The sequence below is a fragment of the Diabrotica undecimpunctata genome, chromosome 8 (genome assembly GCF_040954645.1).
Source record: "Diabrotica undecimpunctata isolate CICGRU chromosome 8, icDiaUnde3, whole genome shotgun sequence".
Lineage (NCBI taxonomy): Eukaryota > Metazoa > Arthropoda > Insecta > Coleoptera > Chrysomelidae > Diabrotica > Diabrotica undecimpunctata.
This window is the reverse complement of record NC_092810.1, coordinates 93,469,839-93,483,983: the sequence shown is the minus strand read 5'-3', so window position 1 is coordinate 93,483,983 and position 14,145 is coordinate 93,469,839. Positions and strand designations below refer to the sequence as shown.

Below are 14,145 nucleotides of genomic sequence, written 5' to 3'. Positions count from 1 at the left end.
AAGAAACCTACAGAATCTGACAATAGGAGACTATAACATCGAAAGTGTGAAAAATTTTACATACCTAGGTTCACTAGTTACCGCAGATAACAATGTCAGTAAAGAAGTTAAGAGAAGAATACATATCGCTAATAAAACATATAATGGACTAATTAAACATCTAAGATCTAACAACATCACAAGAAGCACCAAATGCAAAATATACAAGACCCTGATAAAACCGGTCCTTGTATATGGATCAGAGACATGGACATTATCGAAAAGCGATGAAAACCTATTAGGCACATTTGAACGAAAAATCCTTAGACACATATATAAGGGGGTGAAGGAAAATGACATATGGAGCAGAAGATATAACTTTGAACTGTACACAGCATACAACGAACCCGAGATCATAACATCCATAAAGATCGGACGTCTGCGCTGGATGGGCCATGTTGAACGAATGTTGGAGACTGAAACACCAAAACATATTATGAGACAAACACCAGTAGGAAGAAGGTCAAAGGGAAGACCCAAACTTAGATACATGGAACAAGTGGAGCAAGATCTGAAAACACTTAAGATTACCAACTGGAAAAACAAAGCAAGGAACAGAACAGAATGGCGGAAAATCCTAGAACAAGCCAGGACCCAGAAAGGGTTGTCGAGCTACTGATGATGATGATGATGATGATGATGACCTATTAACTCGGTGACTACCGGGCAAATTTGGTACGAAAATGTTCGTAGTAAAAACGTAAACAACTTTTTTTAATAACATTTTTGGATTGTGGTGGGCAAATGTGTAAATAATCAAGAAGAAATAAAAAAAAATTATTTACAGTTTTAATTAAATTTTATATTTATTTGGCTCGGTTTAAATATTTCAACTTCTTATTTTAAAATAATGAACTATGGAAATTTCCACAAACACTCAGATGAGCGAACTCTTAATTTTGATTATAAACAAAAAGGCGATTAAAAAAATTTATAATACGTCATATATTCGGAATCTCCTGTTTTACCATTTTTACATTATAACTTAACCAGAGAAGTTTCATAGAAAATTTCAAATTTACAAGTTGAATGATCAAAAAGTTTTAGCAATTTTTATCCGACGTGCGAGTAGCGCCAACCTCGTTTATTTCATATTATAGAGAAATTCGTAATAGTCGATTGATAGTATTTTGTCGATAGAGTTTGATAGTCATTTAAGTTTGTTTACATATTTATAAAAATTATCTTTTTATATAAATTTTTGAAAAGACTAGGACTTTTACCCACAATACCATATTCGTAGAAAAACTGTTGTTTTTTGACCAACATGTAGTTCGATATATATTTTTTCCTTTTTCCAATTTATATTAATGATCTATGTAATGATCAAAAAAAGTCTCGATTTTTTCTAAAAAGGTCATTACAATATTTACAAATATACATACATACATACATCTATGAATATTTAATTAGTAGGACAAAGTTTTGCTTTTTGCAAAATGAATTAGCCTTAAAAGATAAGATAATTTACAAAATTTTTCGATTCTTACTCATTTGTCTATAGAAAGTGCTATAAGAATTGTTAGTTGTTTCCTAATTTCAGCAGATCATTATCATCAACAGCCATTTCATCCATAGTCGGATCTAAGCCTCTTTTGGGTGTGTCTATTCATTTCTGTTTCTTGTTTTTTTGAATTCATTCGTGACCAGCCATTTGTTTGATGTTATTAATCCATCTGGTTTGAATTCTGCCTCTACTTCTATTGTTTGCTTTTGGTAGCCATAATAATTCGCATCGTTCAACGATTGTTGTCCATTCTTCCAATATGTGTCCTGTCCAGTTCTATTTTAACAGCAATCTTTTGGATTATATCTGTAACTTTTGTTCGCCTCCTTATTTCTTTATTAAACTTGCGATCGCTGAGCTTAATGTTGAGCATTCTCCGTTCCATAACTCTCTGAGTCACTTGAAGTTGTTGATAATAATATTGTTGGTAAAGGCTTTTGGTTCGGTTCCATATGTCAGTACCGGTAATACGTACTTATCGAAAGTTTCTGCCTTTAAATTATTTTTTGAGTTTGATTTAAATATTGTTTGTAATCTTCCGAATGATGCCCATTTTAAGGAACATATTCTACTTCAATCAACCTTTAAGTTAAGCTTTGTTAATTCGATTTTTTGTCCTTATTATATGAACGACTTAGCTTTGTTATATTATTATTGTCCAAAATAATATCCTCTGAAGAACTAAAGAACTATAGGCCAATCTCCCTGCTGTCCCAAATGTACAAACTGTTTATGAGAGTAATAACTAACAGGTTAACGTCGAAGCTGGATAGTTATAAACCGGTAGAGCAGGCAGGATTCCGAAAGGGTATAGTGGATCATCTTCTTACAGTCAGAACGCTAATAGAGAAAGCCAATGAATATCACTTGAACTTAAACATTGGCTTCGTTGATTATGAAAAGGCATTCTACTCCACAGAACTTTGGGCAATAGAGAGAGCTATGAATAACTGCAGGATTGACTCCCGATACAGAATGCTCATATATAATATTTACAAGAAATCTACAATGAAAATATGAATAGATGCTAAAACCAAAGCTATACCAATCAACAGAGGAGTTCGCCAGGGAGATGTTATCTCACCAAAGCTATTCACACTTGGACTGAAAGACGTGTTTAATGACATTAGCTAGGCAGATAAACGAATAAATGTTAATGGAAGAAAACTGAGTCATTTAAGATACGCTGATGACATTGTAATATTCTCTATAAGTTTCGAAGAACTGCAGACCATGATGACGCAACTATTTCAAGCTTCGAAAAAAGGAGGTCTTAAGATGAACTTGGAAAAAACAAAGATAATGACAAATACACCAAACATTAGAGAAATAACGTTGGACGACATGAATTTAGAAACAATAAGCGAATACATCTACCTGGTACAGATAATGAAAGTTAGACAAAGAAAATCAAACTGCCGAAATAACCAGAAGAATAAAGTTTGCCTGGTCAGAATTTTAAAACCTGAGTTGGGTCTTGAAAATCACTAAAATAGAACAATATTTGAAAACCAGAATTTACGTTCAGTGTATCCACATTATACTCACGTATGGTTCACAAGCGTGGACATTCATCAAGTCTAATATGGATAAATAGTAAAAGCACAAAGAGCGATGGAACGATCAATGCTCGGGATGACACTTATAGACAAAAAACGAACAAATGGATTATATGCAAAAACCAAATTAAAAGACGCAGGAGAACATGCTGCCAAATTAAAATGAGATAAACCACAAAATTCAACAATGGAGACCATGGTTAGGAAAGAGAAGCAGAGGAAGACCTAAAATGAGATGGGATGATGACATTAAGAAGATCGGAGGACACAACTGGAAGCAAGTGGCACAAAATAGAAAACACTGAATTGGTTTGGGGGAGGCCTATGTCCAAAGTTATATCTAAAATTTCGTTTGTTAGATATTTAGTTTTTGCTAGATTTATTTTGAGTCGTAGTTTGGTACGCTAAATTTTTCTATTACTGGCCTGTATTTTTATTTAACTATGTCTTAGGATTATTAATTTTTATCGCTTTGAGTATGTATTAGTGTTTAAAAAACCCTTGTTCTTGAAAGAACTTTTTAGTAATAAATTATGTTTGGGGCTATAATATTTCATAAACGAATACGTTTTCTTTTAAACCACTTCATCCAAGTACTAATTATATATAATCCCTCTTAAGTTTTTATTGGTTTTTAGTTAAAAGCGTTCTAAAGTGTATTATATTCTAATGGGAACAAACATTTTGAATTAAAGGACACATTCCCTTCCCAAAAATTACTTAGCTAAGGCCTAATTTATGAAAAGCCAAAATCGCATTTTAGTTGTCAGTTGCTAGTTAATATTTGAATGTCAACATGCATTCAGACGTTCATCTTTGTAGTTTTTGAAAAACTCGCAATTTTGTGATAAGTTCTATGAAATTAAATACCTTTTCGTAATCTACCACAGCTACCCAGAGTGTAATATTGTATTTGTTTTATTTTTTCATTAGTGTTCTTATTACTGGTATATGATCTATGTTGCTATAACCTTTTTTAAATCCTGCTCACTTCCTATACTAATAACTATCCAGTTTGTTTGTTAGTCACAATGTAATTATTTTCACAAACAGCTTATACAAGACTGATAACAGGATAATAAATTTATAGTTTTCTAATTTATATTTATTTCTCGTTTTAAATATCAGTATTATAAGAGTACTTAACTAAGCTGTGGGTACTTCACTTATATCGATACACTTATTACAATTGATTTTTATCATTTTTGTCAAGTGTTGTCCGCCATACTTTATTAGTTCTAATACTATTTCGTCTTCACTTGGAGCTTTTTTATTTCGCATAGTGCTCATTGCGTTTCTTATATCGTTCTCTGTAATATCTGCTATATCTGGTATGTCTTTAGATCCAACATTTTTTACTATTTTTTGGTATTTTTCGTCTTGGTGGTGGTGTTGGTTTTGACTTGTATAATATTTGGTAGTAGTTTTCTATCATGGTGGTTATTTTCTTAGTTTCGGTAATTTCGCTGTTTTCATCGGCGTATAACCCTTTGGCACACTTAGGGCCAACATACCAATTAGACTCAAAAGAAAAGTATTTGACCAATGCTTATTACCGGTCATTACCTATGGGGCGGAAACTATGACTCTAACCAAGACTACGACTTCAAAATTAAGAAAGGCACAGAGACGAATGAAGCGATCTATGCTGAAAGTAACGTTGCGGGACCGAATAAGAAACGAAGATCTGCGAACAAGGACGAATATTGCTGATAACGCATAATGGAACTGAAATGGAACTGGACAGGATATGTAGCGAGAATGCGTAAGTCACGATTGACGAGAAAAATTAAACATTGGAGGCCAAGAGCACACAAACGTAGTAGAGGCAGACCACCTACACATTGGGCTCACGATCACCAAAAATTGGCAACAAAGAGCACAAAATCGTAAAGAATTAAGGAGTTTAAGGGAGGTCTATGTCCAGGCTGGATGATGATGATCATGATAACCCTTTGAAAAAATCAAAGACGATAGATACAATGTAAACTCATTTACGTACATTTTAGCTATTAGACAAAATACATCTATAGATAAATTGCCCCTATTGAAATCGATATTAAAACATCATATTTTAAGCTCAATGTGGCAAATCAATAGGTAAGATCAGGCTATTTGGCCAGATATCATATGAAGTAACCAAGTATGGATATGGATGGATTTAACAAGACGATAAGTTACAAAGTTACATCTAGAATTCTTCGAAGGAAATAATGCGATAGAGTATATATTGACAAAAATATTTTTATACATCATTTTTCGTTTATTTACGATTATAATCTGGTCATAAATGACCAATAATCAATTTTAATATATCCCACATTACTGGAGTTGCTTGAAATTAAGAGTTTACCCTATGGTATTCTCTTAATCTAATCTGATAAATAAGGCACTAATGTAAACATGCACCAAGTGCACAAACACCATAATTCGAGGGTTTTATCATCTTCATTCTTCTAGTTAGCCCTCTGTTGTTAAGGAGCTGAATTGCTTCAACATTCACATGGCTATGGAGTCGTTTTCCATGATTTTCTGCCATCTTTCTATCCGTTCGGTCGCCTTTTACAACAAGCAAGTGGAAAACTATGCAGATCTTCTTCTTGAATGGCCTGTGGTATACATGGAAAATCACAAGAAGAAAGTCCTCCACATTCTATACAATGTCCAATTTATACGTATAACAGAAGCATAATCGTATTTCAGACAAATCAAGTCATCTTAAAAATGTATTAAATTTGAACTTACAGTACATTTAAATATCTTAGGGCCGGTTTCACCAACGACAAATAGCAGTCTATTCAATGAATAAAGTTATTCGACCAATAAAACTGACATATCTGCGTTTCACCAACGTCAAATAAGACTTATTCTATGAATAAACTTCAAATTTTTTAGTTATTAGTCCAATATCGGCCAAATAAATATTTATTCTTCGAATAAGTTGACAGCTAACCTCACTTTAAATATCAATAATAAAGAAAATTCATTAGTTTAACTTGAAATTATCAACAATGTATTGCAGGTAAACGTAATTATATCACACAATTTGAATTTTGTATACATAAATATTTATTTTAGATTATTATCTTCTTCATCATCATCCTCTGATGACGAAAATGAGCAGCGAAGGAGAAGACCACGCTTGCAGCTGCAAAGAAGAAACCCTTTTGCTGAATTTGATTATGTGGACTTTAAAACTAGGTTTAGATTATCAAAGTTCTCCATTTCTTCCTCTAAATAATTTTTGGTGCTCTCGCGTTTTTTGTCCATTTTCTCAAGTTTCAGATTCACAATAATTTACAATCACAACAAACAGATTTTTTTTATATAAATTATGTATTGACATTTGATTTATGATTTTTGATATGATATGATTTTTGGGGCCGTAAATGAAAATGGGCTATGGCGTCGAAGATACAACTTTGAACTGTATCAGTTATACACCGATCCAGATATTGTGAAGTTTGTTAAAGTGCAGAGACTTAGATGGGCTGGACACATTGCTAGGATGTCAGATCACGAATACACGAAGAGATTAACATGTTCACAACCAGAGGGCACAAGAAGCAGAGGACGACCACGAATGAGATGGATTGATGATGTGGAAGAAGACCTACAGATTCTAGGGGTTAGAAGATGGAGGGAAGTTGCCAGGAATCGACAGGAGTGGCGACTTCTTTGTGAGCAGGCCAAGATCCACAACGGATTGTCGAGCCACTTATGATGATGATGTATTGACATTGACAATTATTATTATTTTGACAAATTAATCAACCAATATCAAATATTATAGGTTATGTATATGATTACAATATTGATTACAGTGAAAAAACGTGCGATGCGCTTGGCCAAGCACCTAAGAGGTGGAGGCCAAGAGAGGTGTCAACGAGTACAGTCTGCGGAAAATCATTACACGTTAAACTTATTCGACGAATAACTAACTGTGGATTACAAATAGTTATTGAAACGGAATAAAATTTATTCTACTAATAAATTTTATTCGACGATTAACTATTCAGTGATTTATTTGTTGTTGATGAAACCGGCCCTTAAGGATATAAATTTATATTATAAAATGTAATTATTTTTTGGTTGCAAGTTTGTGTAACTTGCTGTACAGAAACATATATTGTATTGTAATCTTTCAACACCCAGTAATAACCTTTTAATGCAGCTATGTGTAAAATATGTAGTTTCGTTGACCAGGTTAGAGAAGCGGTATTTTAAATACAAATTGCCATGATAATTTTGAATCTTCTTAAAGAAAATAAAATGACACGTGAAAAAGACATTGTAGCTGTTATACTTAAAAGCAAATATATTTACCTCCTCCATTTCTATAACACAGATATGGAAATCTCCATATATTTCCAAGCCCGATAGCATAACCAAGAATAGATAATATAAATTCTGTTTTATTGCTCCATTGTCCTCTGGCCTTGACTTTTTCACTTGCAGTTTCATAGTGATTATGTTCTGCTGAATTAGATAAACTTTTTTCTTCTCTAGCTTCATTCATGGTTTAATAGATTTACCTAGGAATAAAACAATTCTATAAATAATACAAAAAGTTTAATCAAACAATATTAAATGTATGCAAGTGCATAAAATTGTAAGTTTTTCAAGAATGGAGAAGTTAAGATAATTCCATCAGTAAATTTATTTACATATTTCATGCTTCACACTTTGTTCATATATTTCATGGCTATATGGCATTTTTCCCACACCAGTCAGACATCTCTCCTATTATATCGATCATACAGATGTACTTCTATTTTATATAGAGATGTACATTAACAGTGGAATCTTGTTTCCAATTCCATCTATCTTCTATACCATCAATATTACACAAACAATATATACAATTCATATGTATCAGTGTTATTTAATTTAATAATTTTACACAATGATTCCGTTAATTGTATGACATTATTACTCTCGTGCAAGATTTTTTCTTATTATTAATTAATCAATTGGACTATTCTTGTTAAACGTATCACATTAACGTATCACATTTTTTTTCTTTAAATAGAACCGTATTGATTAATAAATTCTAATTTACACTTAGTAAACATTAGTTACGTTTACTTAGATATCATTAAAAAAATAATATAACCTATTCCTAAATCTTGTTTAAAACAACACCCACGGTGGGTATATATCAGTCAAGAATTTACTATAAAATACCATTCACATGTTTGAAGTCCTCTCACTTTTAATTAATTTTTATTTTCTAATCTAGTCAGTTGGCTGATTTTAATGGTTTGGACTACGTCCATTTTTTCGAGCAGGGATTTGTACGTTCCCCTAAAAATAAGATCTCGGCATGGGGGTGTATTCTGTAACATTTCCGTTAAATTTAAGAGGCCTCTAAAATTTAACTCTTAACAGTCCTCTTAAAGTTTTAGGTAACATTGACATTCTATAAAGAAATATTATAGAGGACCGCTAAAATATATTTTTTTAGAGGAATCCTCTGAAAGGTTTTCAATCAGATATGGTAACGTCGCACTTTGATCGGGTTTAAACTACTTGGCTACTTGTAAGCTAGAAATTGACCAAAATCTAAGTGTCGGAGGCCAAAAACCTAAGAAAGAAGAAAAAGTTGACAGTCTGCTTGACTTATTATTTTATTATTACTGAAAATATATTTCAGTTTATTTGTGTTCGTGTTGGTTTTATTTTCGTTTTAATAAAATTTTATTATGTCTCGTGCTCCACGAACAACAAAATCTCAAAAAGAGCTTTTGATAAGTTTTTTTTTTGATAAGTTAATAAAATTCTAACAGCCATTAAAATTAATCCTAAATTAATTGGGAAAAGTCCATGTGTTACGGGAAAGGATTGATCATATCTCGGATTATCTTTTGATGTAATCTGAATTCAGCTCTACAAAAAGAATAAAAAATTTGAATTTTGTTATAGGTGTAACACATGGATTATAAAGTAAACTGAGAGTTACCTTTCATTATTATTTATTATTTCATCAACTAAAGCTTCGCCAAATATATCATAAAAAGCCATTTGTCTTTTTTAATTGTTTATCTGTACTATAATATATAAATAAACTAATAATCATATAAATCTAACCAAACAAAAATAATCAAATGATATTTAACGGACTGCTAAAAATAAGAGGACAAGTTTTGACATCCTCCAAAATATTCTGTATTAGCAGGAGTTTTAACGGTTTAGGTTATGATTTTAACAGATGCATAAGTTACAGAATACAAAAATAATTTTAGCGGACGCTTAAATTTTGGAGGCCTCTAAAATTTAACGGAAGTGTTACAGAGTACCTACACCCCATGGTGTCACAATATTTTTAAAATTGTTTTTTTTTTAAATGTAATGTTAGGGTCATTTGATCTCGTGATTTGTGGGTAGAGTGACCTAGTCTTTAGTTGTAAATATTTACCTCGTGTTAAATTTAAATGTTATCATTTTACCTTTTTGCATGAATTTTTTAACGTGAAGATACTTATTTTTAGGTTTTCACTGATAATGGTGCGATGCGACTGAAAAGCTTATGAATCTGTTAATAATTTTTGAATAAATTAAATCTTTTTAATAAGTATATACCATTTTACATCAGAAGTTTTTACTTCGTTGTAAGTTTGTTAACTATGGTATACAGCCACCCACTGGAAATTTTACCTTTTAATTTGTAAAAGGTTTTGAGTTTCCAGACTTTTGTTTAAAATAAAAGCTGCATTAGATAGATTGTCATTTTGTTGATGATTCTACAAAATTATAATGAACATTCTATAGAATTCCTTCGTTTGGTTTTGTTAAAACACTTACTCACCCTTATGAGCACATCTTAGCTTTAAAAGCTACTAGTAGTAGATAAAAGTGAGTTAATTTCATCCAGAAACTTTATACACATGTTATCTTGCCTACTTCACATAATTTAATTGATAAATTGCAAGATTTGATAAACAAAGTTTAATATCCCAAATAATCTAATGAAAAATGTTGCATATATTTTTTTATTGCATATAAAACAAAAATTTTAAAATACATTTTTTGTTTAATGTTTTGTCTATAAGTAGGAATTTCTTTTCGAAATACAGGTTTTTGCAGGTCATCTCATTCTTATAAAGTATTTAATACTTTTCGTTTTACTCATAAAGAAGTATTTTAAATGGTATATCTTAACGAGATTTCAGCCAAATAAAATATTACAGGTGTAAAATTCTCAAAATAATAATAAAATATTTAAACATACTAACTCTTGTATCTGAAACTTATCTTCGCCAATAACTTATAAACTTTTTTACTACTTCAAAACCACCACAAAACTACTTTTGGTAATTCAGTACACGTAACAATCGCAGTTGTAACGACAATAATGGAATAATAGTTTTGAATGACGATAATGGGATCAATCTTAAAATAAGATAATGGTGGCTAAAGTTAGATCTACACAAGCATATCCGCTACACCACATAAACGTAGATAACTCGTATATAAAATTGTTAAGCGGAATTGTCTTTGTGATTAATTTAATGATACATTTTAAGGGGAGATACTAAGGCTGAATACTGAGAACTAGAAGTGTCTTTGCGGTATTTATTCACGTATAAAGTTGAGATGTTATATTTATAAATTAATAAGAATCTACTCTAGCGATTTTCTGTCAACTGATATATTTTAATATTGACAAACATTATAGACTCTTACAGGACATAGTCACTAAAAGATTTGAAATTTAAAGTTAAAATTAAAAATTTTCCGTAAATAAGAAAGACTCTACTTTTTATATTTGGTGTGGAATAGACTCCTTATAAGAAATTAATTTTGTAACGTAAACTCGTTTTCTTAAAAAATTAGCAGTGCCGGGATCCTTTATTTTTTTTACGCAACTAGTTTAAATATTTTTTAAGTTCTGGTAATGTTTGTTTTTAGACAAAAAAAATTACTTTTTATTGGGCCATTCTTGGGGTGTTGTATAGTTTTGTGTTTGAGCAAAAGATTAAACTATTTCGACAATAATTTTGTGAACTTAAGATTTAATTTAATTTAACCCTAGAACAGCACAGTTAGTTCATAAAGAAACATTTCTCATTAGATCTGATAAACGTGAAAAAACATAAACTAGTGCTTTTATCGCACTTTTTTAAAAATTAGGAGATATGACCAAAAAAATTAAACAAAATTCCAGTGAAATAAAACTTGTCTCTTAAAAAACCTTTAAAGTAAAATAAAACATAAACGTTGTTACAGGATAATTATTTCTTACTCTTAGCCAGGCACTTCAACTTTGGTTCTGACACACATAACATAATTAAGCTCGTTGTTCTAAACAGTATGGTTTGTGGCACAACGAATAAGCAGAACTCGTTTTTCGATCCATTTCATGAGGACAAAAGCAGCATCTAACCTTTTTAGGCAAACTAACATCAAAATTATCTCTTTGATGTACATTAACTCCTAATATTTCGTTAATTTTTACACGTAGAGTTGTTGGCAAATTGGTAACTTGTAGTCTTTCCCTTAGTGCTTCAATTAATGCAGTTGAAAGTTTTTTAAAAATGTTTTTCTATAGATTTAATAATACAAGGCAAGGTAGACGGAAAAAGAGGGCCAGATCGAAGAAGGACGTCATGGCTTAGAAACCTGAGAGATTGGTTTAACAGATCCTCTGCATCTCTTTTTCGAGTTGCCGTCAACAAAATTTCTATAGCCAATTTGATCGCCAACGCTCGATAATCGAGGTCCCTTAAGCTAGCGGGGACACATGAGCGGAATCCAATTTAACCTACGTAATATTTTTTCACCCATTTTTCACTAATTTATTACCACCCTAATAATTTTTCACCACCAAACCAACCTTAAGGGGAACGATTCTGCTGGCTTAAGGTTCAAGCTAGCAGAATTCAAAAAAAAAACTTTTTGTTGATGGCATATTTTTTCACCAATTTTTCACTAATTTATTACCACCCTAATAATTTTTCACCACCAAACCCCCCTTAATGGGAGCGATTCTGCTGGCTTAAGGTTTAAGCTAGCAGAATTCAAAAAAAAAACTTTTTGTTGATGGCATATTTTTTCACCAATTTTTCACTAATTTATTACCACCCTAATATTTTTTCACCACCAAACCACCCTTAATGGGAACGATTCTGCTGGCTTAAGGTTCAAGCTAGCAGAATTCAGAAAAAAAACTTTTTGTTGGTGGCATATTTTTTCACTAATTTTTCACTAATTTATTACCACCCTAATATTTTTTCACCATCAAACCACCCTTAAGGGAAGCGATTCTGCTGGCTTACGGTTCAAGCTAGCAGAATTAAAAAAAATATTTATGATCTACCACCTTGTTCTGCTAGGTTTTTACGAATTTATTACAACTTTAGTAATTTTTCACCCCTTACTACCCCTTTAACAAAAATTAAATAAATTTGTTTTTTCAAAAATACTTGAATACATTTACACGGTGTGTGTGTGCGAGTGTGTGTGCGTGTGTGAAAAACACTTCTGTTGTAATAATTGGTATATTTAATTAAAAATTACTACTTACCTATTACTTATTAATTACTTACTAAAAGTACTACAAATTTCACTGGACTGATAAGTCCGAAAACGTTTTCAACTTAATCCTTTAGGATTTTTAAAATTTAATTAAATATACCAATCACAACAGTGTTTTACTTCAATGTTCGAGTTTTTTAACTATATGATATACAGCCAACTCACGGGAATGATCCCTTTTTAAGTTGTAAAATTTTGTTAAAAAATAGGTAGTGTACAAAACAACAATATTGCAATGTTTAGCATATAAAAAAGTTGGTGAAGTTGGTGTTTGTGTAAATTCTAGCATTTAAAGATGTAAACTACTTTCCTTATTTGAATTTCTAGTATTTATGGGAATTATCTTCCACACTGACACATACGGATTTCAAGATTGGAGGGTTATTGGAAAACAGATCCACTATTCAGCTTAAAATCTTTTTTGCAGAACATCGGAAGAGATCTTTTTCTTATAATTTTAAGGTGCTTAATCTTCATCCATAATCCAATGGGACCAAATGTTATTCCTGAAGATCGGTTTTATAGAATAAGAACAGTTATAGACTTTTTAATAATAAAATGACTGCTCTGCGTTATCCAGTAAAATAATTATCGCTAGATGAATCGATGGTACCGTGGAAAGTTAGACTTAGTTTTAAACAATATACTAAACAAAAGACATAAAAGACGATATCAAGGTTAGAATTAATTCGTAAATTAATTTATAAAAAAGCAAAGAAAGACGGAATATCGCACGCGAACATTTACCTATAAATAATTGCTAATAAATCGGACAAACGCGAAACGAAAACGAAAAGATGCAGAGTATGTCCTATCCTAAAAATAAGAAAAAACCCAATTTATGAGTGTGTGGATTGTGCCGAGAAACCAGATCTCTCCGTGGGCGATTCTTTCAAACATTTTCATAAACAAAATAAATAAGTTAATATTTTTTTGTAATAACCTTTAATTTTTACCTATATTCAACTGACAATGAATGAAAAATCGACAAAGAATTAAAATACAAATATCTTTAAATTTTTAAAATGCTGCTAATATAAATTTATTTTACTACGCAAATAATCTATATCAGCTGTTCTGACCAACCGGTAATTTCGGTCTCATTTGAATATACCTACTTAAAATGTTTTGCAATATAAATTCTTTATGTTATACACCTAATCTTAAAATTATGTTTTGACCAATCGTTAATACTCTTCTTATTTAAATATTATTAAAATATTAAATACCTAAATTATTTTTCAAATTTTCATCTACCTAATGAATGCAAATCTTTTAACAATAGGGTGCAATAGGTGCGCACGATCCCGACGACCCTCCTTTACAATCAGATAAATAATGTAATAGACGTAATAAAATTATTTCAATTTGAATATTTCTTACCTGGTAATTTATTCTGTGAAATATAAAAATTCCATTGTATTTACTAAAACTCAACTTGATTTCAGTTATTTTATATTCATAAAAAGGACTAACGATTCGATTTCGCTTAGCCATGTAATA

General features: G+C 31.1%; 1 protein-coding gene across 1 annotated transcript in view; it reads right to left on the bottom strand.

Moving 5' to 3' along the window:
• LOC140447770 (sodium- and chloride-dependent glycine transporter 1-like) overlaps nucleotides 1-10,472 on the bottom strand; it is a 79,386-nt gene extending 68,914 nt beyond the window's left edge. Inside the window, exons 1-2 of the mRNA XM_072540625.1 lie at nucleotides 10,341-10,472; nucleotides 7,432-7,640 (exon numbers count right to left, since the gene is read on the bottom strand). Coding sequence (XP_072396726.1) covers nucleotides 7,432-7,624 — 193 coding nt within the window. The 5' untranslated portion in view covers nucleotides 7,625-7,640; nucleotides 10,341-10,472. The remainder of the gene's footprint in view (nucleotides 1-7,431; nucleotides 7,641-10,340) is intronic.
• Between the last annotated feature and the right edge of the window lie 3,673 nt (nucleotides 10,473-14,145).